The sequence below is a fragment of the Rhinopithecus bieti genome, unplaced genomic scaffold (genome assembly GCF_001698545.2).
Source record: "Rhinopithecus bieti isolate Rb0 unplaced genomic scaffold, ASM169854v2 scaffold_1853, whole genome shotgun sequence".
Taxonomy (NCBI): domain Eukaryota; kingdom Metazoa; phylum Chordata; class Mammalia; order Primates; family Cercopithecidae; genus Rhinopithecus; species Rhinopithecus bieti.
In genome coordinates, this window is record NW_016804151.1 from 877,057 (window position 1) to 903,393 (window position 26,337).

The 26,337-nt window shown below is 40.0% G+C and overlaps 1 protein-coding gene across 3 annotated transcripts in view; it reads left to right on the forward strand.

The window, feature by feature from the left end:
* The first annotated feature begins 12,745 nt into the window (after nucleotides 1-12,745).
* DNM3 (dynamin 3) overlaps nucleotides 12,746-26,337 on the forward strand; it is a 574,343-nt gene continuing 560,751 nt past the window's right edge. For all 3 annotated transcript variants that reach the window (XM_017866907.1, XM_017866908.1, XM_017866910.1), the window contains exon 1: nucleotides 12,746-13,076. In XM_017866907.1, coding sequence (XP_017722396.1) covers nucleotides 12,916-13,076 — 161 coding nt within the window. In that variant the 5' untranslated portion in view covers nucleotides 12,746-12,915. The remainder of the gene's footprint in view (nucleotides 13,077-26,337) is intronic.

The window sequence follows — 26,337 nt, forward strand, 5'->3', positions numbered from 1 at the left end:
CACACAGCCAAATCATATTAGCATGGTAGTGCATTTTTCTATAGCTTTGTTCAGCTACATGGTGCCGGCACACAGTGAGAGAAGAGTTGTATTTTCCCGGGCCTAAAGTTTTCTAAGCAAGTATAATAAGAGAGAGAAGCAAGAGGGTGGAGGGTGTATGCAAGAGAGTTTTCATAATGATAGAGTATGTCATTTAAACAGAATCAAGGAAGTGAAGACATGAAGTCGGGAGGGATAGTGAGCAGATGGTACAATTAATGGATTGTATTCCATAGAGGGGCTGAAGGATTATTGCAGATGGGCACGATTGGGAGTGGACTGGAAAGAGAGTGGATGGAGGTCTGAGTGGAGTGTTCAAATTTGCTGTGATGGGTGGTTGTAGATTTTGGTAATAATAAGGACTAGGGATTGACCCTTGGAAGATTGGTAGAGCTAGAGTAAAGAATAAAATCACTGGAGAAGATCAAAGAGCAATGAGGGCAGTGTTGAAAGTAACATCAATATGGAATTGAAATTACCAAGAATGAAACCAAGCATATTGTTAGAAAGTGGCAGTGAGTCATGAGCTAAAATCTTTGACACACGAGGAGGAATGACCAAGAGGTTGATAGATGTCTACAGAAAAAAAAAAAGGAAGTGATGATAGACTGATTATACAGGAAGCTGGAAAACTTTAGAGAAAGGGAGAGAGAATGGTATAAAAGCAGCAATGTGGAACATGAAGTATTCCTTCCCCGTGTTTAAGCCTAGGAGTTTAGGGGCATGAGAGAGATGGAAGTGACGACTTGAGACAACTCCAGTAGAAGCGGAATCCTCAGGGGAGAACCAGGTTTCTGTTACTGAGTTTGCAGAAAAATTGAGGATATAGAGGTTTTACTGCTAATGGACTCTAGGGTGCAGAGTGCATAAGGAAGGGTTTCAAGAGTTGGGGACTGGAGAAAGAAGAGACATACCCTTATGACAGACCCTCGGTGGAGCCTGATGAAAATAATGACATTGTCATATGTAATATACTGATTATTAATGATGGTGTGAGAAAATTCTTTCCCTCACTTGCTTCTATTACTGTTTTCCACAAACCAGGTCTCTGCCTGTGGCAAGTAGTGTGTCCCAGTTCTCTCCTCTCTAAAACGGAACCAGCTCCTGGAAGAGAAAGGGAAAGCAGATAATAAAGAGGCCCTCAGTCAATGAATACTGCAGAATTAGACATAGCCCTCAGCCTACTCTCTAGCCAACTGCCCTGAAAGAGGACTCTAATTTTCTCCCTCTATTTGGATGGAGGTACTGGGGTACTTTTGGAGTAAGAAAGAAAAATATTTGACAGGCCCATTTCAAGTGCAGGAGACTTGGCACTGGAAAACTGTCCCTTTGGATTGTGAGATAAATTGTGTCAGTGGATGGAGGGTCATCACCAACACTCCAGCCAAACCCTTCTCTAACCAGCTATCAATGAAGATTGGTTTTAAAAAGTAAAAGAAACAAGAAAGAAAATGAAATTCTACTGGGAGAGATGATGAATGGCTCTTCTGAAACTTGTGCATACTCACAGGAAACATAATTGTTTTCTGGCTCCTGTCATGGCCTCCTTGGTGGAGATGTCATTTTGCTGATGTCAATGGCTTGCAGGGGACTCTCAGTGCTCGTGTGTGTGTGTGTGTGTGACAAATTCTCATTCTGTAGCAGGGAGTAAGTAGCGCATGTCCTAATGGAATCAGAGATATCATATCCACTGGAATTGGAGCTCAGTTTTCTCAGTTCAATTTTTGTTTTTCAGAACATATTTCTTCAGCAATAACCTGTTTTCTGGCAACTTTCACCAATTTTAAAAAATAAAATTGTGTAAGAGGAAGATGGCTTCAAGCCTGCCTATTACTATTTATTTGAATTTTCTCTTTCTATTTTCTCAGCATGTATCTGCCAACATTTACCCTCCTAAAATCAAGTTATGTTGTGACAGAAGAAAAAGAGAAAAGAAAATTTCCTCATTCTACTTGAGAATGAGGAGATTTTGAGGGTCATCAGGGAAGCATGGAGTCTTTTATCAGAGTAATTAGTGCATGACTAGTGCAGTGGTAAAATCTAGGGTCTGTAGTTTGACTTTTTTCCAGGTTCAGCTATGGGGCTTTGGGATATTGATTTCTCACAATGAATTGCTCTTTGACAGACTTGATAAAGGACTAATTTTCAGATCTGCAAATACTTTTCAAAGGCAAATGAGAAAGACAGCCAGGAGGAAGATCAGCAAGCTGAGGACACAGGATAGGAGCTCTACTGAGACAGACACTAAGGAAAGTCTAAACAAGAGACCTCTGCAGGAAGGGGGCATTTTGGGGGATCCTTGGCTGCAGAAATATTGGGTTCCTTTGCACAGTTTTGCTAGAGAATCTGGAAATTAGACTTGTCAGTGGCTACTGTGATTCTATTTTAAGCCCTTTTCAGCAGTACAAGAAGAACAACAGAAGTTATAAAGGAATTAAGCTTAATTGTATTTTCTCCATCAAAGCCAATCTTAGCCCATTTTTGCCTCTTCTTAGCTTACTGCTTCCTGGATGTCATTACATATTTGTGAAAACTTATCTTGCTTACCATTACTGTATCATGTTTGATTTCTGCTGAATTGTTATTTTCAATGGCACACTCTGGTTATTTCTGGGCTCTTCCTGAGAGCAAAATATTCCACAATCCTAATTTATCAGAGGAAGGGAATCCTAAAATTGATGATATACATGAGTAGTAAGTTATCTGAAAATATTTTTATTACCTAGATCTTTATCACGTAATTCATTTTAAAATTACAATTAATCTAGAAAACACCTTTTGGTAATTAACAAAATGTATTTATGATCTCTATTTAGTTATAAGTAAAACATCTAATAGTCATTCAGTGCCAAGCAATTCACAGAATATTTTAGTGTTCATCATTTATTTGATTTCACAAAAGTTCTATGAATAAGAACAGACATTAATATGCTCATTTTACTGAAGAAATTAAGGCCTAGGATGGTGAATCTTACAGCCAGTAGGAATTTGAATCCCACTCTGCTGATTCTAAACCATGGAAATTGAAATAATTTATGTAAAGATAAAACCTGCTTTTGTTCATAAGCATGTTCAGGGCAATAATTTACTATGCATTTTCCAATCTCCATATTAGGTTGGCAAAGGTTGACAGTATATGTTACCGTGTTCAAGGTTTTGTGAGGACAATCCAAGTATGGTCTATTGAAGCACATCAGGGAACATTTCTGGTAGCTCTTACCTGTGGGGCATTGATTAAGTCCACTAATGGCTCTGATTTCTCTCAGTTTTCTTAACTGTAGAATAGGAATGCTACTGCTACCTACCCGTTACTTATTACTTCAAAGGTAATTGAGTTGATCTAATGAAATAACTGATGTGAAAATAGTTTGTGGATGGAGAGAAGTATTCAGGAGCCGGGGATGTTGCTCATCACCACCATCTTGGACAAAAGTTCTAGGAGGGAGGAAAGTGGTATTCAACTGGGCTTCACATGCATACTTAGGGAATGAGCTTTTCTAAGGTTTATATTTCTCCTGTAAAATGAAAGAGAGGCGACTATGTGAAATAGGCAAAATTTGTCTTAGAACACTCTCTGGGGTGTCTCTCAGACCCTCTCCACTCTTGTCTCTTTGCCCCACTCCTAGACCTTCCTTCTGTAGCTGATACTGCTGGAAAGTTCTTTTCTTTTTTTTTGAGATGGAGTCTCACTCTGTTGCCTGACTGGAGTGCAGTGACATGATCTTGGCTCACTGCAACTTCTGCCTTTCAGGTTCAAGCGATTCTCATGTCTCAGCCTCCCAAGTAGCTGGGATTAAAATTAACCGGGTGCCCACTACCATGTCCAGCTAATTTTTGTATTTTTAGTAGAGGTGGGGTTTCACCATGTTTGCCAGGCTCCAGGCTGGTCTCAAAACTCCTGGCCTCAAGTGATCCGCCCGCCTCAGCCTCCCAAAGTGCTGGGATTACAGGCATGAACCACCATGGTCGGCCTGGAAAGCAATTTTTTGTAAGAGATAGTTGATAGTGGTTTGAGGTTGTTTTTTTGTTTTTTGTTTTTTTCCAAGGCAGACTCTTGCTCTGTCTTCCAAACTGGAGTGCAGTGGCGTGATCAGCTCACTACAGCCTTGACTTCCTGGGCTCAAGAGATCCGCCAGCCTCAGCCCCTCAAGGTAGCTGGAACTACAGGTATGTGCCACCACACTTGGTTAATTTTTGTATTTTTTTTGTAGAGAGGGGTTTTTGCCATGTTGCCTAGGGTGGTCTTGAATTCCTGGACTCAAGTGATCCATGTACCTTGGCCTCCCAAGGTGCTGGGATTACAAGCATTAGCTGCTGTTCCTGGCTAGGCTTGAAGTCTTACTCTCCTCTTCTTCAAGTGATGTTTTCCCATCAACAAAATACTCAGAGATTCCATAAGAATGACTCTACATTGGTAGAATTGTGGAGTCACTGGAAGCTTCTTGGAGTGGGTGGGAATATTTTTGTTTTGAACTCTCAAAACATAGCCTGATTATGGCTGCCTATTACCAAGATTGTCCCCAGAGTGAGACTGTCATACTCTGTATTATCATTACATGTCATATGATAGTGTATCATAAATCCCAAAGGTTGTTTTTATTGAAGTGTAATTTACATAAAATAAAATACACCATTTAAAACAATGTACAGTTTGATGAGTTTGGACAAACGTATCCAACCATATAATCAGTACCACAGACAAGATAGAGTTTCCACATGCCTCCTTACAGTCAATCCCCTGTCCCTACCCTCGACCCAGCTGCTTTTAGTCATTATAGATTAGTTCTACTTTCTCTAGAATGTCATATAGATGGGTTCATACAATTTTGTAATATTTTGTGTCTTGCTTATTGTGCCATAGATTATGACATAGGCTTTAAGCAAACAAAGTTCATCTCGTGTACCTACTCCCTGTATGAACTATACATTTATGGAGAATCTGCAGTTTAGTATACTGAATGCATTCTTGACTAACAATAGTCCATGTGACCATGGTAGCCTGGCTGTGTGGCATTCTGCTCTTCAAGTCAGAAAGAAATGTTTCCAATGAAAACATCTTGGATATCTTTTTTTTTTGAGATGATGTCTCGGTCTGTTACCCAGGCTGGAGTGCAGTGGTATGATCTTGGCTCGCTGCAGCCTCCAGCTCCTGGGTTCAAGAGATTCTTGTGCCTCAGCCTCCTGAGTAGCTGGGACTACAGTCATGTGTCACCAGGCCTGGCTAATTTTTGTGTTTCTAGTAAAGATGGGGTTTCACCATGTTGGCCAGGTTGGTCTTGAATTCCTGATGTCAAGTGATCCGCCCACCTTGGCCTCCCAAAGTGCTGGGATTATAGGCCTGAGCCACTGCCCGGCCAAATCTTGGTTATCTTTAGACAGTTATCAGCTACTAGTTAGTGGCAAAGGTTTAGGGACAGGCGAGTTTGTGGACTCCTCTGTTTCCATTTGCAAAGTTATTTTAACCTTATACTACATAACATTTTTGTTGCTGATAAGCTGGCATATATATAAGCCAATTTGATTCAATCAAATGACATTTGTTTTATTTTTTTAAGTTATAGAAATAATACATACTTATAGTAGAAAGTTGGGAAATAAAAGGAAAAGCACAATAAATCTTTTTCCATATTATCTCATAGAGAATAACATTGAATTTCTTGGTACGTTTATTTCTAGGTTTTCTTTTCTAGACATAGTTTTTTATATAGCTATGATAATACTATATATACAATTTTGTACTCTTTTCTCATTTACTATTTTATTTATTTCATTTCTGTGTCATTGAAAACTTCATAAACATAATCTTAAATGGGCATTTATAGTTTGCCTAATATATATAGATATAGATATAGATATAGAGATAGAGATATAGATTGATATATACAGAGGGTTTCATTTTTTTTTTTAAATGAGATTTAAAAAGCACTAGAGATGTTCCCTTTAAAGGCACCCTGTGTGGTTCTTGTTTTCCATCAGTATATATGGATTATGCTTACAATAGAACATAGCTATACCTACTTGATAGAAAAATGCACAGACTGGCTGCTTAATCAGACTTATGTGCTGGAGAGAGTTATTCCTAACCCTTTTTTCTTAACACCTTAAATTGCCTACTGGAATTTTCTACCCTGCATGTGTGCTGATTTATCCATGCTTCAATGAGACTACTGGTGAGTTTCCATCTGTCGAATGTCAAGTGGACAGAAGTAATTGGGATAGGAGACCAGAGTTATGTTACTTCCTGATGGTAGCTGATGAAGAATATGGCAATAAAGTTCGGAGTCTTTGCCTTCTGAAGGAGAGTAGCCCTGAGAGACGTAAGTGTCAACCATAATGGCTACAGTATTGAAAGTCTGTGTGTCTGCATTGGATGTTCACTGAGCTTAATGGAACTCAAAAGACACCTGCAGATAGGCTGATTTTCAGTAGATCTCAAATACATCCAAGAGAAAACCTTTGGAGAAAGAACTGAAGGACCTGAATAGGTCATAAATTGTATATGGAGTAACAATATTACTTTCCAGTGATGCAATGGACATGAAAAATGCTTAAAAATTTGGTTCGGTTCTGCTTCATAAATATTTATTGAGCTGGCCACTGTGTGAAATATATGAGATGTGACTCTGCAGTAATGTGACTGATTTTTTAAAAACATGAATTCCTAAATTCACATATTTGATTATATGCTCTTCTTAGAGAGTTTAAATATTTTCCAGAGGTATTTTACTACTCAAAATTTTCTAAGGCTGGGTGTGGTGGTTCATACCTGTAATTCCAGTACTTTGGGAGGCCAAGGCAGGCAGATCAGGAGTTAGAGGCCAGGAGTTAGAGATCAGCCTGGCCAACATGGTGAAACACCATCTCTACTAAAAATACAAAAATTAGCTGGGTGTGGTGGTACGCACCTATAATCTCAGCTACTTGGGAGGCTGAGACATGAGAATCACTTGAACCCAGCAGGCAGAGGCTGCAGTGAGCCAAGATCATGCCACTGCACTCCAGCCTGGGCAAGAGAGTGAGACTCTGTCTCAAAAAAAAAAAAAAAAAAAAAACAAAAAAAAAATTTAACTCGTCTCTTAGAGCTTTCCTTCAACCTGCAGTGTATTTAAAAATTTATGTATATAATATGTATCTATATGTGTATGTGTATATATATGTAATATATATTTAAGTTTTGTAACTAGTAGGTGTTATTTAGTGCTATGTCTTATGAATGAGGTAGGAAATCAAGATGGGTAATATTCTATCTAAAATGAAGTATGACTGTGGATTACTGAGTCTGACTTTTTTTCAGACTTGGTAAGGCTTTTCACTTTCAAAGGAGGAGTTCCACTTACATTGTGTGAAAAAGCAGCATTATTACAATAAGTTTGTTGCTTTTCAAATGAACCTGAAGGAAAATACTCATTTAGATATGTGTTCTGATGTGTTTATTAAAAGTTCTAACTGTATATAGAGCCACACCTAAAAAAGGCTGTGAACTTTTTGCTTGCTAGGAAAGTGGTATGGAAACAAACATGAAAGCCTGAGAGCAGGAGCTGGCCTTGATTACATGGTGCTGAAATAGGGCTGTGGTGATTGTGTGGTAGATTAGGAAGCCAGGTGACTGAGTGGGCTCCCCTCTTTGATTTTACACACACCCTCTGCATTAGTCTGTTTTCATACTGCTGATGGGGACATACCAGAGACTGGGTAATTTATAAAGAAAAAGAGGTTTAATGAACTCACAGTTCCATGTGGGTAAGGAGGCCTCACAATCATGGCAGAAGGCAAAAGGCATATCTTACATGGCAGCCAACAATAGAGAAATGAGAACCAAGTGAAAGGGGTTTCCCCTTATAAAACCATCAGATATTGTTAGACTTATTCACTACCACGAGAACAGTATGGGGGAAACCACCCTCATGATTCAATTATCTCCCACTGGGTCCCTCCCACAACATATGGGAATTATGGGAGCTACAATTCAAGATGAGATTTGGGTGGGAACACAGCCATACCATATCACCTTCAAAGGTGAAAGTTTGTTTTTGTCAAAATTTTCCCTCTGCTTTTTCCCTTCAGGTTTTCTTTTGCTATTTCTTTTATCCATATTACCTTATAAGAAAAGGTCTACATCACTGTAAGACTTGAGTTGAGTGTTTTTGTGTGTTAGATTTCTCTTAGTTCCATGTTATCACAGTACTGATTCTAAAAATGGGAAGTAAAGAAGGAAAGCAATTGGCAAGAGTAGTTTAGGATGGTTTCTTAAAGTAGGTGGGTGAAACTGATTTGAACTAAGTTCTGGAGGATAGAGATGACAGGCATTGCTTCAGTGCACACGAACTTTGTATAATGGCTATACATTTTCCGTCTAATGCATGGTAGCATTGTCTCCTACATTAGAACACAAAATACTTAGGGCAAGGGCTAGTGCTCCTGGTCTTTTCTACCTTACAGCAAGTAGCAGAGTGCAGGATGTACTCATCAAAGCTCAGGTCAAGTGTCAGCTCCTCTCTGAAGCTTTCCATGACCCTCTCCTGACAGAGATGTTACTCCTCGGTTTTCATCACATGGTTCTTTAAGCAAACTCTGTGTCTTGGTCAGCATGGGCTGCTATAACAAAATACCATGGACTGGGTAGCTTAAACAACAGACATTTATTTCTTATAGTTCTCGAGGCTGAGATATTTAAGATCAAGGTACTCACTGATTCTGTTCCTGATGAGGACTCTCCTGCCTTGTAGATGGCCACCTTCCTGCTGTGTCCTCATACAATGAGGAGGGGAGTGGAGGGGGGAAGAGAGAGACAGACACAGAGAGAAAGGGAGCCAGCCAGCAAGAGAGTGCTCTGATGTCTCCTCTTATAAGGCCGCTTATCCTATTGAATCAGGGTTTCATCCTTATGACTTCATTTAACTGTAATTGCTGATATAGTTTGGCTGTGTCCTCACCCAAAATCTCATCTTGAATCGTAATCCCCATAATCCCCACATGTCAAGGGTGGGACCAGGTGGAGGTGATTCAATCATGGAGTTAGTTTACCCCATGCTGTTCTCGTGCTAGTGAGTGAGTTCTCATGAGATCTGATGGTTTTATAAGCATCTGGCATTTCCCTTGCTTCCACTCACTCAGTCCTGCCACCCTGTGAAAAGTTGTCTCTCACCATGATTGTAAGTTTCCTGAGGAAAGTGGAACTGTGAGTCTATAAAACTTCTTTCCTTTATAAATTACCCAGTCTCAGGTATTTCTTCACAGCAGTGTGAGAACGGACTAATACAATTACTTTCTTACTCCAAATATAGCCACACTGGGGGTTAGGGTATTAACATATGAATTTGGGGGAGGCACAGTTCAGTCTATTGTACCCTCGAACATCTTATGTGTGTTGTAACAATTTGTTTACGTCTGCTGCCAGGGGACTGTGGTCTTCTCAGGTGCTGTGCACTGCGCCGGACATTTTAGAATCACAAAGATGGATCCTGCCCTCAAGGAGTTGTATTAATTTTCTATTGCTGCTGTAACAATTTACGACAAACTTAGTGTTTTCAAACAACACAGATTTATTTTCTTATAGTACCGTGGGTTAGAAGTCTGATGCAGGGCTGGGCATGGTGGCTCATGCCTGTAATTCCAGCACTTTGGGAGGCCGAGGCAGGCGGATCACTTGAGGTCAGGAGTTCGAAACCAGCCTGGTCAACATGGTGAAAACCCATTTCTACTAAAAGTACAAAACAAAACAAAATTAGCTAGATGTGGTGGTGCACACCTGCAGTCCCAGCTACTCGGGAGGCTGAGGTGGGAGAATTGCTTGAACCTGGGAGGCAGAGGTTGCAGTGAGCTGAGATCATGCCATTACACTCCAGCCTGAACGACAAAGTGAGACTGCATCTCAAATAAATAAACAAATGAATAAATAAGTAAATAAATAAAAAGTCTGATGCAGGTCTCCCCGGAATAAAATCAACGTGTCAGCAGGGCTATGTTCTTTTTGGAGGCTCTGAGGGAGAATGTGTTTCCTGCCTTTCCCACTTTCTAGAGGCTGCCTGCATTCCTTGGCTTCTGGTCCCCTTTCTCCGTGCATCTCTGGGACTCTTCCCCAGTTATATCTCCCTCTGATGCAGATTGGACAGATTGGAAAGGTTCTCTGCTCTTAAGAATTAATGTGCGTAGACTGTATCCACTTGGATAATCTAGCATAATCTTCCCATTCCAAGGTCCTTAATTATATATACAAAGAACCATTTGCCACTTCAGGTAACATTCACAGGTTCCAGTGATTAAAAAGTGGGTATCTTTGGGAAGGGCATTAGAGTGAAAGAGAGGGACATGTAAATTAGTGACTTAATGCAATATGCCAAGGGCAATAATGAAAATCTATTCAGGGTATATGTATATACGAAGAGCATAGAGGAAGATGGTTGTTAGATAAATGATGGTTATAACTGAGGCACTAGCAGCAAGGATGGAGAGAAAATGGGTTCTAGGAAGGTAGAATGGGTATTATTTGGGTACCAATTTGGTGTAGGCAATGAAGGAGAGAGAGGGAAAAGTGAAGTGAGAATGACTTCCGGATTCTGGATTGGGATTGGGCAGGCTTCTCCCTGAGATAGGGAGCACACTATCTCTAGCATGAGAATGTGTTTATAGGATTCTTTGATTGCAAGTAAAAGAAATCTGAGTTGAATTAGGTTAGGCAAAGAGGAGAATTTATTGTAAGTTTATTGGGGGGAGGTTGTACAAGGAACTCAGGACAGGATTATAGTTGGACTCAGACATGAACAAGATTGAGGATACAAGTACTATCAGGATCTTCCCTCTTCTTTCCCTCTGCTCCTCTCCTTGTGTCTTTGTACTTTTCTCTTTCTCTGAAGATGAGCACTTCCCTTCTACTGGTGAAATCTTACTAATCATAGTTGCCAATGTTATTCCTCATTTATAGTTCAGTCACTCAGACAAAGGCCAATCTCTCTCTCAATTGCATATTCCTGGGAAAGGGCTTTGATTGGTACAGCTCGAGTCAGGTGCCCAGTCTGGTGCACACAGCTATGGCCAGGGCTCAGTTTTTCTTTATGCCTTTCTATCTTCATGACTGCTCTGGCTACAAGCATGCATTGGATGGAGTGTTTCTTAGAAAAGGTTTCCTGGGCAGACATTCTAATAGAGATCCACTTCAGTGGAGATGCATTCAGTTTTGTCTTTTTCTGCTGCTTTAAAAAAAAGTTGAGATGTAATGTACAGTAAAATACACATCACTTAAAAGTTTAGCTTGAGGAGTTTTGACAAATGTATGCCCACATCCCAGTCAAGACATGGGACATTTCCGTCACTCCAGAAAGTTTCCTCATGCCTCCTACAGTCAATCTCCACTCCTCAAAGACAACCACAGTTCTGATTTCCATCACCATAGAATAGCTTTGCTGGTTGTAGAACTTCACGTACATGAAATCAAACAATATATGCTCTTCGGCCTTTTTCATTCTACATAATGTATCTGAGATTGTTGCTATATCAAAAGCCTTCTTTTTTGTTGCAGATAATATTTCACTATATATACATACCACATTTGTTTATTCATTCACCTGTTGATAGACATTTGGGTTATTTTCAGGTTTTTTTTTTTTTGTCATTATGAACATTTTAATACAAGTCTTTTTAGAGTTAGAAGGAACTGTACATTAAATGCTGAGATTACAAAAGATGACTTCAGTTTTGAATAAATTGAGTTTGTGGTACTTGGACACTCAGGTAGTAGTCTGGGCCCCTCTTGGAGTAAAGTCTAAGTTGCAGAAGAGAGACAGGGTCTAGCAATGTAAATTTCTGTAGTCGCCAGCCTTTATGTAGAGTTAAAGCTATGGGAAAGTCCTCAGCTGAAGGACAAGCATTAGACAAGAAAATGCCCATATATTAAACCTTGGGAAGCATCAGTATTTGAGGAGCAGACTAAAAAGGAACCCTCTGTGGAGGCTAAGAGAAGCATGGCCATTTATCTTTGTGTCCCGATCATCAGGCACAGGACCCCACACACAGTCACTTCTCAATGTGCTAAATTTCACAGAATGCGTCCAGGGTACCTGGTTCTGGATAGACTCCGTAGAAGGAGATAGACTGGGAGGGCAAATGGCATGAGAAGTCTCACAGGCCAGAGTGATTGAAGGGGTGTGTTGGGGCAGGTAAACCCTACAGACTCTACCTGTGCTTATGCGGGGCTGGGGAGGACAAGTCATTACAGATGAAGAATTAGGTAAGGTCAGACCACTCAGGGCCTTAGATGGATGTCGCATGAAGAATTTAGACTCCAACAGGCCTGCCACCCTGCGAGGAGTCATCGCGGTTCTGGAGAAGGGCGTGACAGAGATATCCTTTTGGGAAGTGTACTCTGGCAGCGGTGCCCCGGTGGTGGCGGCGGCGGTGCTGCTCTTGCTGGTGACCGTGTGGTGTTGTTAGCGGAGATAGTGCTTTCCACTGGGCTTTGGCTTGGTAGCCGCTGAAAGAGAACAACGCTGCCGCGGCTGCTGATTTCATGCCATTCACTGACCTGGCGCTGTAACTTGGCCTCTGAGCGTTGGCCACAGAACGCAGAGGCCGTGGCATCTGGCCGCAGCTGGGAGGCAGTGCTTGCGCGCGGGGCCGGGTGGTGGGTTGGGACGCCCGGGGCGGGGCAGACGCGGACCGGGGGCGGGGCATCGCGGAGCCAGGCCACGCCCCTGCTCGCCCGCGCAGGCGCGCTGCGGGCCGTTAGCTGTCAGAGCCAAGCGGCGGGCTGGCGGCGGGCTCCGACGTCTGCGCCAGGACCCGGCGGGCTGAGCCCGGCGCAGCAGCCGCAGCCAGCGCAGCGCGGCCCCCTACTCCCGGTCAGGTCGTAGACGCGAGCTGGTCGCCGGCCCCTCGGGCAAGATGGGGAACCGGGAGATGGAGGAGCTGATCCCACTGGTGAACCGTCTACAGGACGCCTTTTCGGCGCTGGGACAGAGCTGCCTGCTGGAGCTGCCGCAGATCGCCGTGGTGGGCGGCCAGAGCGCCGGCAAGAGCTCGGTGCTCGAGAACTTCGTGGGCAGGTGAGCGCGCAGGGCGCTGAGTGAGGATGCGGCGGGGGGCGATCCTGCTCCGGGCCGTTGGAACGTGGACCGGCAGCGGGAGCCAGAGGGTGGGTGGACCAGGCGCTGCGGTGGAATGGGGGGCAGAGTGGCGGTGTCCGTGGGGCGGGCGGGGTCCTCCAGCTCTGGGCATCCTCCGTCCCCTGCCACCCCCTGCCTGGTGGCCCTCCTGCCTGCCTTTCATCGTGCGATACAAAGCCATTTCCTCCCGGTCCTCCAGTCGGGGAGTCGGGGGAGGGTTCCGCCCCGGGATCGACCCCCACCCCCTCGGTGCGCGCCAGCTCCGGGCAGCCTCCCTGCGTAGCGCGCCGAAAGCTTCCCAGTGCCCCTCTCCTGTTTTCCTGGCTCAACACCCGCCTCCTTTTCCTGTCGCCCTCCGCGAGGCTCCCTGCGAGGCTGTGGGGCTTTATCCCCCGAGCCCCCTCCCCTAGGTGGAGATGCTTTCCTTCTGCCTGGGTTCTCGTTCCTCTCAGCTGTCTACTGTTGCCTGCCTCTAGCTGGGGAGGCGGGGTGCGAGGAGAAAGACGTCGTTTGTTGTGGTGAAGCTTTATCCAGAGACGCTCCCCCACCATTCTCCTCCCGGAGAGTCGAAGAATAAAAGGTGGTGTGTTTGCGTGTGCACCTATTCACAGCTCCAGACAACTGTGAGAGAGCCCTAGGCACAGACTTGGCAGTGGGTGGACTTGTGTTGTCCAGGTGCCATGTCATTCCTGCATCATCTCGGAACTGACCAGCATCTTTCTCGCACTCTCACTGCGCCCCCTCCCCCAGCATCATCTTCCGTTCTCTAAGCTCCTATTTGTCTTGCTAGCCTTCAAGATAACATTCTGAATCTAAATTGTAGCTGTGGTTTTCCTCATGACTCTTAATACAGAAACAGCTAAGGAATTAATTTTTGAATTGGGAATGAGCATTTCTTCCACTGAGCAATTCTTGAGGGATTAAGTTACCTTAATGGCCTAGACTGAAGAGTGCAGACATTTGCTAAGAAGAGCCCATTTGAAAGCATTATGAAAGCTGAAATCTGTTTCCTAGTAGTAGAAAACCAGGTAGAAATGTTCAGTATCCAAGAAAAAATGCTGGCGAGATTGTACTTTATTCTTTTTATTTGACTCATTCGTGACTTGGGATGCAGAAGGTTCCTGTTTCTGTTCTTTTTTTCTTTTTTTGTTAGTGTTTGCTGATGTGTAAAATTTAGAGCTGGATATGCCCACATTTCCTTTGGAAATGTCAGTGTTCATAAAGTACATATTCCTTTCTCTCAAATGATGTTCCATCTTTCAGATGATACTTTTTTTTTCCTGTATGAACTAGAAGGATAAGAAACCTAATAAAGTAAAATTGCCTTGTATCCTTGAGTAATTCACTTAATCACTACACCCCATTTTTACATATTTTTTTGATTAATGAGCAAAGTGAAGGTAAAGCATTTTGCCTACGTCATCTTAGCCTTCTGGTGAAGTGATGGATAAATGTGTTATTTCAAACATATAACAGTTACTTTCTTTCATTCGTTGCCAGTGAAATTTACTAGATTTAAAGTGACATCCAAAGAGTGAGTTTTGATAATATATTTTTGGCTTTCCAAATGCCAGGGCATTTTTGTCATGACACCTTAAGTGTTATTTAACTATTTTTGTTTTTTTTAAACAAATACTTAAAGATTAAAATTGTAAGTATTTCAAATGAAATTACCGTATTTTTATGCATCTTCCATATATTTACTTGGATGAGCCTATATTAGATGTAAGTGTATTGTTTGTAGTCAGAGCTTTTGAACTTAATGTCAATTGTATGCACATATCACAATTCTACTTTCTAGGTTTTGAAATCCTAACATTCTTCTTAATGTTATAATAAAATTGTACACATTTCCCCACACTAGCTATGTTCTTTTGAAATGATAATTTGAAGAAAGAAATATAGAAGAGTAAAATATTTAAGCTTGAATATTTTTCAAGATGGAATAAAAAATAGGGACATTACAAGTATAACAATCAGAACACTTACTAGAATGCATTAGTAATTTGTTGTACTTTAAAAAGTTTTACCACTAATAAACCGTTAGAATGTCAAATCAAAGAAAAGGGTGAACGTAGAGGAAAAAGGTCATTTAATCCATATGTAAAGTCTGTATTATATGTAGACATAACACCTGCCTAGCAGAGCTTATATATTAAGGAGAAAATTTAATTAGGAAGGTCATTTGACTTTAATAAAGATTTCAGTCATTAAATTATTGAGGAATCTAATTTCCAATTATAAGCCAACCTTAGGGAAAATGGAGTTTTCTATTTTGATATTCAGCCTAGGTGGAAAAAATTGTATCCATTTTCTACTATAACATCTTAGCACTTTCTTGTCATTATCCAGGAATTTTGCAATAAAAATACGTTTCTTTCCTAAGGATGCAACTTTACTCTTTTACACGAAACTGTTTTCATTTTTAGACTCTGATCTAATGTGCAGTTATTGAATGCAGCCATAAAAACCAAGGGTCATCACTTGTGTAAATTAATTATGTTTGCTCTTGACTGAAGCTTCTTCTCTACAAAATAATGATGCATTTTCTCAGCAATCCTTATTTAGTGGACTAACTGTATCTTCTCTCAGATAGTTTGTTTATATTGAGTTTTTTTGACACCAATGAATGAATTCGGATGTGAATATGTTTCCTTCATTTAGTGGTCGCTGTAAAAGCTGGTTTTTGGGTGACAGGTTTGAGATTGTTATGAATAAAATGAGTCATGAATGAACCAGTTGTTTGTGATTTTCTTGCTGAAGTGATGAACTTGCATATTAATTTGATATAGCATGAGTAACCAGATTGTTCTTTTGGTGGTGCAGGATGAGATATATGTTGGCAATGAGAGGCAGCTTAAGATCTAATGAATAGAACCTGAGACCTATAATCTCAACATAGGGGTTTACTAGCTGGCTTGGGTCTGCTTATTGGTCTGGTTTGTATACAGAAGAATTAAATTTATTCAACTATTTTCATTATACATATGCATATATTTATAGTACAGTGGTGATGATAATAATGGTTAACATTTATTGAGTGCTTGTTATGTGTAGATACTATTCTGGGTGATTTTATATGAATAATCTCGTTTAGTCCTCATAAAACCCCAAAGAGGTAGGTACTCTTATGATTTCCATTTTACAGAAGAGGAAATTAAGATTTAGAGAGTTTGAGTAACTCACTAAAGGATAATTTAATTTAATATAAAAACAGTGGAGCTAAGATTCAACTAGAGGTATTGATCACTATAACCCATGCTCTAGAATCTCTGTGCCATATTGCATCCTCCATATTGAGGTTTACCATTTCCTCTGATAAATACTTTTAACTTCTTTCTTGCTCCCTATATAAATGCTGCCTGTATTAATAAGAAGCTGGCCAGGCACAGTGTTCATGCCTGTAACCCCAGCATTTTGGGAAGCCAAGGCGGGAGGATTGCTTGAGCCCAGGAGTTTGAGACCAGTCTAGGCAACATAGTGAGATCTTGTCTCTACAAAAAACCAAAAAAAATTAGCCAGGTATGGTGGAGCATGCCTGTAGTGCCAACTACTCGGGATGCTGAGGTAGGAGGATCACTTGAGTCCAGGAGGTCAAAGCTGTAGTGAGCCATGATTGTGCCACTGCACTCCGGCATGGCTGACAGAGCAAGACTCTGTCTCAAATAATAATAGTAAACAAGAAGTTAACTATGTTAATGATTTTATTCATATTTATTTATATATGTTTACCTTGCCTCGTTTCATAGAAAATTTGAGGTGACCCCTTAGGTAGAAGCAACATTTATTAAAAGATAAGTATTTTTCTTTGGTAATTAGACATTGGTAAAGAGAGTTTTAAAATGTAATTGGATTGTTTAAGTATGTTTTTAGAGTGCATATAACTCGTTTATAGAGGTGTTAAGTGAAAACTGTACTAGTTGCTAATACGCAGATGTTTTAAAATGACACACTTGTTAGAAGCATTAGTTTTTCAATGCTAATTATATAGGCAGAAGAGTCCACATTATTTTATTCTAGTCTGAGTTGTAAATAGACTGTCAATTCTGCACAAATAGAAAAAGTTTTGTGATTAATGAGGATGAAATAAAAAATATTTTAAAAGTGATTATGCTGATATTTTTCAAGAAATTGCTTCTAAGTATTATTAGATAAATGGTGCTAAGAATTAAAATGTCATAATTATTGAGAACCATACTTCATAGTTCCCAAGGGTCTATAAATAAAGTGTCAAAACATGAACTTTTCTTCATCCAATAATGAATTGGTAGAACTTGAAATCACAAAAATATTTTTGTTGAATTAACATTATATAATATACATTTAGGTTATCACAAATTAACAGTTGGTGGTATTTAATTACCACCATCAAATGAATTCTTTTTTAAATTAATAATGTGTGAGAAGCAATACAACTAAGGTAACTGGACTGGATAGGATATCTCTGTTTTGGAATGTACTTATGATTAACAGTTATCCAAAAATGCACTTGATTTAACTTCTTTACAAATGAAGTTGGGCAGTCACCCAGAACCTTGGAGGAATGGAAACTTAATCTTTATCTGGATTACAGGGTAGGCTATCGGGTTCTCTTCAATGGAGCATACATTTAGAGTGTTAGGTATTCTTCTTAGGTAGTACCTTTTGCAAGGCTAGTAAGTTAAATTATGAAGTTTTATTTATTATTGTGATTTATTTTAGAGGGACTTCAAGTATCTAGAAAGAAATAGATTATTTTTTTTCCTCTGCTACCAGAGCCAAGTCAAGAGAGTCCCAAGCTCATATGCTATATAGAATGATCCAATTTAATTTTCTGTATGGCCAAAGTTTTGCAATTTATCCTAGTCCAAGTTTGCATTGCAATTTCTCACACTCTCTGCATTGATTTAAAAATTCTTATGGATTATGTTATACTAAATACATTTTATAAAGTAGAGGGGAAAAAGGGGGCCAACATTTGCTTAGCCATTATGGGGTGGCAGACATGGATTCTGCTAGACACTTTTCATACCTTCTATTCCTTACCTGTTTCCATATCCCCATGTCAATACGGGGAGAATATTCAGGGTTGGAGAGACAAGTCATTCACCCAGAATCGTATGGCTAGTAAGCAGCCAAGTTGGCATTCAGTATGACTCCTACTGGAACTCCTGAGAAATATGGACACATAAAACCAATGAACATGTATTTATTGAGTTCTAAGTATACTGGGTAAGAATATACAAGAAAATATGAAGCTGATGTATGTATAAAAAGAGAACTGACAGGATAAAGTATGAGACAACTTTCAAATGCATATGTAAAATGAAGGTAGTCAGATATAATGCAGACTATTCAGGATAAAAAATTATAGTATGTCAATTTATTTTTACAAAATCCCTGAAAACTACAGTTCTGAAATTGAACTGAATATAAGTGGAAAGTAGACAATATATGAGTTTCCAGTGTCATCTGGCAGCCAGTATCATTTTAGCTCAAGCCTGCATGTACTGAAGTATCCATGTCAAAGCAGGAAGGTGGTGATCTGTGTCTCAGTTTCTGAGTTGACAACAAGGCATTGAATTTAGACTGTGACTTTATCACAAAGAGATACTGTACATTGGAGAGGGCCCTAAAGAAGAGCAGCAAGGAAAAAAAAAGAGGTTGGAGAGATTAAAAATATAACTGGATGCAGTGAAGGTTAATTGAGAGTGGGATGGGTCAGATCAACTATTTTATAAGGACCTCCAAGACACTAATACTTAAGGGAGGTGAATTCTATTTTCGTTTTAAAGAATAAGTCATTTAGTTAAAGGAGTAGAATAAGTCGAAGATACAAATGTCAGGGAAAATGTCCTAAAGGCAAACCTGAAAATGGAATGAATTGTTTAGAATGGGAGGAGGGTAAAGGAATTGACACCAGATGATTTGCATTTCACGAATTAAAAATCATTTCCAACAAATTAGAGGGTTCATTAATACCATATTTATTACTCTCTTTGTGTGTGTGTGTGTGGTCATAGGTAGCTTAGCTTTTCTTCCTCTATTAGTAGCAAGACTGACATTTGATGACATTATTATAAGAAGCTTTCCTCTGGCTTGATTTTCTCTAACTTGCTGGAGCCACAGTAAGATACAGAGAACCAGAGATTTGCCCAAGGTCACAAAAAATCAGAGCTTAGTTTGGAACTTAATGTTAGGAACTGGGAGGCCTGTGCCAGTTCATCATCTTCTCTTCCTCCTCTTACTGTTTTAGAGCACCTCCCTCCAACCCTTACCCTGCCTCCTCCTTTTCCCATCCCTTTGCATTGGGCCAGCCTTTTTCTCTTCCTTGATACTCTCCTTCATTACTCTTCTTGATAGTTGACCAGCAGTGACATTACATTTTATTACATTTTTTTTTTTCCCCATACAGAATAGTGGAGACAGGGAGCAGAATTTTTCTCAGACTTAGGCAAGTTAATTTGACTGAAATAGCACACTCATGAGTAAAGTGTGACTTTTAGGGAACAGATGGGCCCAGGAAAAGGCTAAATAGGATATTGGATGTTTTTACACATTATTAATATTTATCCACAAGGTGGGCATTAGCTAGAAAGATATGCCTGAGATGGTCATCAATAGGCCTTGCTTAAACCAACACAAGCTTCTGAAAAGTTGTATGTAAATAAATCTAAATGGAAATGTGATTATTTAAACAAGTGGGTGAACTTTTAGGTAAATTAAAGATATTTTTGTGTAGCAAATCTGCTTCCTTCAGTTTGCCTGTTTTCTATTCTTTGTGTGTGTGTGTTTGTATTCTTAGAGTGCATTGAATGACATTGAGGTCCATTAATGTTATAGAGATTATTTTAACAATTAATTTTTCAGCAAGCATTAATGTGTTAAATCTTTAGTGTTAATTGATAATAAAAACAGAGCAGTTGTTGAGGAAAATAATGATACATTTAATTCCTGAATTATATGAATGATACAGGATTGTTTTAGATCTTGTTTTTCCCTAATATCCCTGCTGCAAGTCCTTTATTTCCAAGGGTTGAAAATGTGCCTCAGTGCTCCTTTGTTACAGTGTGTCATTTTTATTTCCCGCTGCTTCAAGGTCATGATATACCCATGAATAGAATATACATACATGATAGCAGTAGCTAGGGCTTCTGAAGGACCTCATTGTTTATCCTTTCAGTGGCTTGGAATTGAAAGACTAATGTATTTAATAAGTAATTTAGTAGGTGACTAAACTTGTTTATGGTGCTTGTTTTTTTAGATTCCCCAAAAGTGAATATTTGAAGAGGAATCATCACAGTGTGGTGATGGAGTGCAGGCTTTGCTGGCTGCTCTTGAGTCCTGCCTCTGACTCTCGCTGGTAGCATGGCTCCTCATTACGGAACCTAGCCTCACTTGGCCTCAGTTTCTTCATCTGCAAAATAGAGATTGCAGACTTCACCTTTTAATCTGTGTGCGAGTTCTGAGTAAGATGGTATCAAGTGCCTGGCCCATAGTATGCATTCAATAACTGATTGCTCTTAATTTAAATCATTTATTTAGACTGGACATTTTTTGAGTATTTTAAAAACAAAAGTAAGTTGAGGCAGATGGTAATGCGTATTTGCAAATTCTTTTTGTGAATGTTGGAAAATTACAGTTGCATCAAAATGCTTACTTGTAGACAAGGCTAATAGAATATATTTGAGCCTTCTTTAAAGAAAGCATTGCCCACATTCGTTAAATGCATTGTCACAGTGTGTTCTTGTTTTTTTTTAAATCAATATATGCAAAGTGAACCCAGTTTGTATACTCTTCCCTTCCAAGAGTTCCAAAGCAGTTTCTATTATTTCATTAATCTTTCGAATTTCTGTGAGAAGATAGCAAAAGCATGTTTTGTTTAATTTAGAAATAAAAGAAGATTAAGCTGGAAAAAAGTTAGGTGACATACTAGCAGTCACATGGTGAGTACTAAAGATTAATGAACAAAATAGAATTAATAACAGAGATAATAGAATTCAAATGAATTTTCTGACATTATTTTAGCTTTTCCTAGAGAATAGATTTTAAGGAAGATATTCGATTCTGTGATATAAAGTAAACCATTCTTAGCATGTTCCTTTTCTTTTGGAAGTGTTAGATGAAATTGCAGGCAAAGGTGGGCTAGAAGGGGGAAAAACAATTGAGGAAGTCTAGTTGGTGAAGCAGAACTACTTAGCAAGAGTATGGTCTGAGCCCATAGAAAACATCTACAACCAAGGGTTCAGGAAGTAAGATGTAATTAAACCTTAAAAGAAGTATCAACATTTTTGTAGTAGATGTTGAAATAATACCCAATAGCTCTTTTTATTTCCAGTGTAAAGATTCATATTCTGATTTGGTTGACATTCCCATAACTTGTTAACCGTCAGTTTTAGCTCTGAGCTAGTTAGCTGGTTCTATTTGGAATTACATTATTTTTAAGTTACTAGATATACCTCAGAAGCTTTGAAAAGGATAGCTTTGGGTTTCTTATCTAGTGGAGGTTTAGAACCCTGTATATGTGTGTCTGTTTATGTTTTCTGGTTAATAAAACTGAGACCCATTCTCTTCATATTTTGAAAAGAGGGGCAAAGGCTTGCAATTATTTTTATGGATCCTAGCATGGTTCTGAGTCCTACTACCAGGACAGCAACAATTGTGTGGTGAGATTTCTGCATTCTCATCTAAATACCAATAGAATGACCTGCATACTGAAGTCCTTCTAAATTCAACTTAAGAAACTTTAGCCTGTTTATTTAATCCTAAAAACATATCATGTAAAATGTATGTGTGGGTACTTGATTTGAATTATGTACTTTGAATGTTAAATATTCTCTTAGGGCTTTGTTTTTTTTTTCCCCCCAGAGTCAATTAAGAAGGGAAGTGGCAGAAGGATCATGAGTTCCTCGCTTGCAGAGCAAGAGGGGAGATGAGAAGGAGGAAGCAATGCTTTTGTGAGTGTCCACTAGATTGTAGGGACATACGAAGAGAAAAGACCCATAAGGTTCAACTGCTGTGGGAATTAGGAGTATTTGTGAATGAGTTAGTTTGGGGTGTATTTGGTTCCCCCCCAAATCCCTGTGGCAGGTGGTCCCTGCGTATTTGTTGAAGGTGTGCCAAAGGTAAGTAAGGTTGCACGCCAAGAACAGTGAGAGCTGGGTTTAGTCTGGCCTCTGCTGTCATCTGCTGGTCTTCCTCGGCTCTCTCTGTCTGATTTAGAGGCCCCTCCTTGGTGGCCCTTGTTAATACTTCACTGCACAGGAATCTGCTGAACAGTTGGTTGCCTCATCTGTCTGCCCAACTATTTGCAGCTTCCATGAAGCCAGGAGCTGTGTCTCCTTTATCATTTTCCATAGTGCAGTGCTGGCATACGGCAGGAGCTAACTGAATGAATCAGCTACTTGACTCTGTACAAGCCATTTATCTAAGCTGAAGCATAACCTTTGTCATCAATAAATTGGTCGAGAATAGTAGAGTGGGCTTGGATTAGAACAGTGGTTTTTTTTTTCAGACTGAGTCTCGCTCTGTCGCCCAGGCTGAAGTACAGTGAATGGTGTGATCTCGGCTCACTGCAACCTCTGCCTCCCAGGTTCAAGAAATTCTCATGCCTCAGCCTCCTAAGTAGCTGGGACTACAGGGGTGCGCCACCACACCTGGCTAATTTTCATATGTTTAGTAGAGATGGGATTTCGCTATGTTGGCCAGGCTGGTCTTGAACTCCTGACTTCAGGTGATCCGCCCACCTTGGCCTCCCAAAATACTGGGATTATAGGCGTGAGCCACTGCACCCGGCCTGAACGGTGTTTTTTAAACTGTAGATTGTGACCTAATAGTGGGCCATGATATCAATTTAGTGAGATTGTGTTTGACAGTGTTAAACAAAGTATCAGACTACATCCAGGGTAGTTATAAGTACTGCTTTGTGAAAGTTTTGTAATAGTTGCATATTTGTATATGCATACTAGGCTGCAATATAAAATGTATTTCTTACTGTGGGTTATCCTCAAAATTGTTGAATGCCTCTGGTCTAATATTACTTCTAGGTGTTTATTTGGTTATTCTCTGTTTAAATGGCAGAACGTATCTTTTTTTTTTTTTTTGAGACAGAGTCTCGCTCTGTTGCCCAGGCTGGAGTGCAGTGGCCCGATCTCCACTCACTGTAAGCTCTGCCGCCCGGGTTCACGCCATTCTCCTGCCTCAGCCTCCTGAGTAGCTGGGACTACAAGCACCTGCCACCACGCCCGGCTCATTTTTTTGTTTTTGTTTTTTTTTTTTTTTTTAAGTAGAGACAGGGTTTCACTGTGTTAGCCAGGGTGGTCTCAATCTCCTGACCTCGTAATCCGCCCGCCTCGACCTCCCAAAGTGCTGGGATTACAGACGTGAGCCACCGCGCCCAGCCCAGGACACATCTTTTTATTAGAGAAGACACAATTCACGCTATACCATTACTATTCCACTAGGATGAATTAAAATGGAAATAACTTTATTATTTTAATAATAAATAAATCACTTTATTATTTATGTCTTTTAATTGAAAAGTGATATGTACATGTAATACAAATTCAGACATTCCAAAATGCATTATATGTATACCATACAAATGCCTTTCCCCTATTGAGGTTTCCTAGTAAGATGTTTCATTTACCTGTCTATCTTCCAGATTACTTCTGAATTTGTATTTTCTTTATATGAAATTTATTTGAGTTTTGAGGACAGACAGAATTTAATAAAGTTGTTTGTAGGTAGATGATACAACCAGTTAAGAAAGGACATGTTTGAAAATTCTATTAGCAGATGGATTTGTCCATTTACTGAGTCATTTACAAAGAATCATATGTTGCGAGTCCACAGTATGCCAGGAATTGCGCGAGGCTCTGATATGCAGCAGCTCCTTCAACGAGCTTGCTGATCCAGTGGGTACAGGATTGCTATGCACTGTGTTGTCAGGATACCCAGGCTAACAATTGTTATGAGAGACATTTGTCAGAGAATAGTTGGTGAGTTCATGATACTGTCTCTAAATATTTGAGGAGCTGTTACTTGGAAAAGGATTAGACTGACTCAGTATCTCCCCAGAAGACATCATTAGAACAAATGGGTGAACGTTACAGGCAGACAGACTTAAACTTAACGTGGGGGAGACTGTTCAATAGAACACTTTAAAACATGGAATGGATTGCCTGTGAAACAGTAAGTATTCCATCCCCATAAGGGTAGAGACTGGCGATTGATGACTTGCTGGCTGCTTGGCATGGTGTAGTCAGGAGGGGTGTTGAGCAAAAGGACTTTGAAGGTTTTTTTTTTTGTTGTTGTTGTTTGTTTGTCTTAAACAGTCTATGATTAGGCTTGATGGATGCCAGAAACCTGGCTTTAAAAAAATGTGTGTTTTCTATAGGTTGTCTGTAGGTAGGTAAGAAATGACAGACTTATAAAAGAGTTAAGACCTCCCTGGGTCTAGCCCTTCAAAAAATCATTATGCTTGTCAGCGTATGGAATGGCTAATTCCATGAAGCAGCTGTGGTTAAGGGTGTTTTAGAGGTAAACTGTATTTCTTCTTCTTCTTCTTTTTTTTTTTTTTTTTTTTTTTTTTGAGACAGGGTCTAGCTCTGTCACTCAGGCTATGGGACAATGGCAGGAAAACTGATTACTGCAACCTCAATCTCCCTGGCTGATGAGATCCTTCCACCTCAGCCTTCCAAGTAGCTGAGACCACAAGTGCGCGCCACCATGCCCAGCTAATTAAAAAAATTTTTTTTGTAGACACAGGGTCTCCCTATGTTGCCCAGGCTGGTCTTGAACTCCTTCCTGGGCTCAAGTAATTCTCCTGCCTTGGCCTCCCAAAGTGCTGGGATTACAGGCATGAGCCACTGTTCCTGGTCTGTATTTATTTATTTATTTATTTATTTTAAAAGCTCAGTTTTAAAATCTGCTTTTCTAATTGATGCAGTTTCTTTCAGTGGTGTACCAGTCTAGAAACTTAGAAAATAAACATAGTTTAGTTTCCTTTTTTATTTTTAAAATCTTCCTATATCTAACACATATTGTAATTTCTTTATTCAAAACATCTTTTTGAATAAAGGAAACACCTTTTCCTCTTTCTTCCTATTCTGACCATCAGAGTCTCAGCTGTCCTCCTTTCGCACGTGGGATAACTCTGACAGCATCCTGCCCTCTCACTCTCTCCATTTCTTATTCATCGATTACATGTAAACATTGCTGCTCTCAGGTTAATCTTCCAAAGCACAAGTTTAATATCTCTGTCCTCAATAACCTGCAGTCCCCTCCCTCCCCTTTAAAAATCTCTACTTGGTTTTCAAAACTTTCTACCCATTCAACTTTTGCTTACCACTCCTCCCAGAGGTTTTCATCTCATTTTATTTTCATCTTTTCTGTGTATGCAGTGGCCATTTCTGATTACTTAAGAACAGGCATAGCTTGAGTAGAGCATATTTTGTGACCAAAAGGAGTTCAAACAATCAACCTATACTTGAGTTCCTACTTTGTGAAAGATACTGTTTTGGGATAGAAAAAAAAAATATTTTCCCTTAACAGAATCCAGTATAGACTAGCATAGAGTGTAGTCAGAACTTACACAGTGTTAAGGTAAAGAACATGTATTCTGTGGAGCCTGACTCCCTGGGTTCACATCCCCGTTCTGCCACTTAATAGTTCTGCGAGCTAAGTAGTCACTTAACCTGCCTGTGCCTCAGCTTCCTCACCGGTACAATGGGACAATAGTAGTACCCTCCTCATGTGGTGGTTGTAAAAATTAAATTAATACATGTAAAACACTTAGGAGAGTATCTGTCACATGGTAACATAGTTACCTGTTTATGAGTGTTATTATTGGGGATGGTAGTTTAGACAGAATTTGGGTGCCTTTAGAGGTGCAGAGTGTTCTGGATGATCAAAGGAAAAGAACAATTTTTCCTTTTTTTTTGAGACAGAGTCTTGTTCTTGTCACCCAGGCTGGAGTGCAGTGGCGCGATCTCGGCTCAATCTGTCAAATTCTTACTATTTAATGCCCATTTCAAATACTGCTAGTTTACATGGAATCTTTCTTGGACTCTCCAAAGAAAATTTGAAAGACCTCCGCCTCCCAGATTCAAGGATTCAAGCGATTCTCCTGCTTCAGCCTCCTGAGTAGCTGGGATTACAGGCACCCGCCAGCATGCCAGGCTAATTTTATTTATTTATTTATTTATTTATTTATTTATTT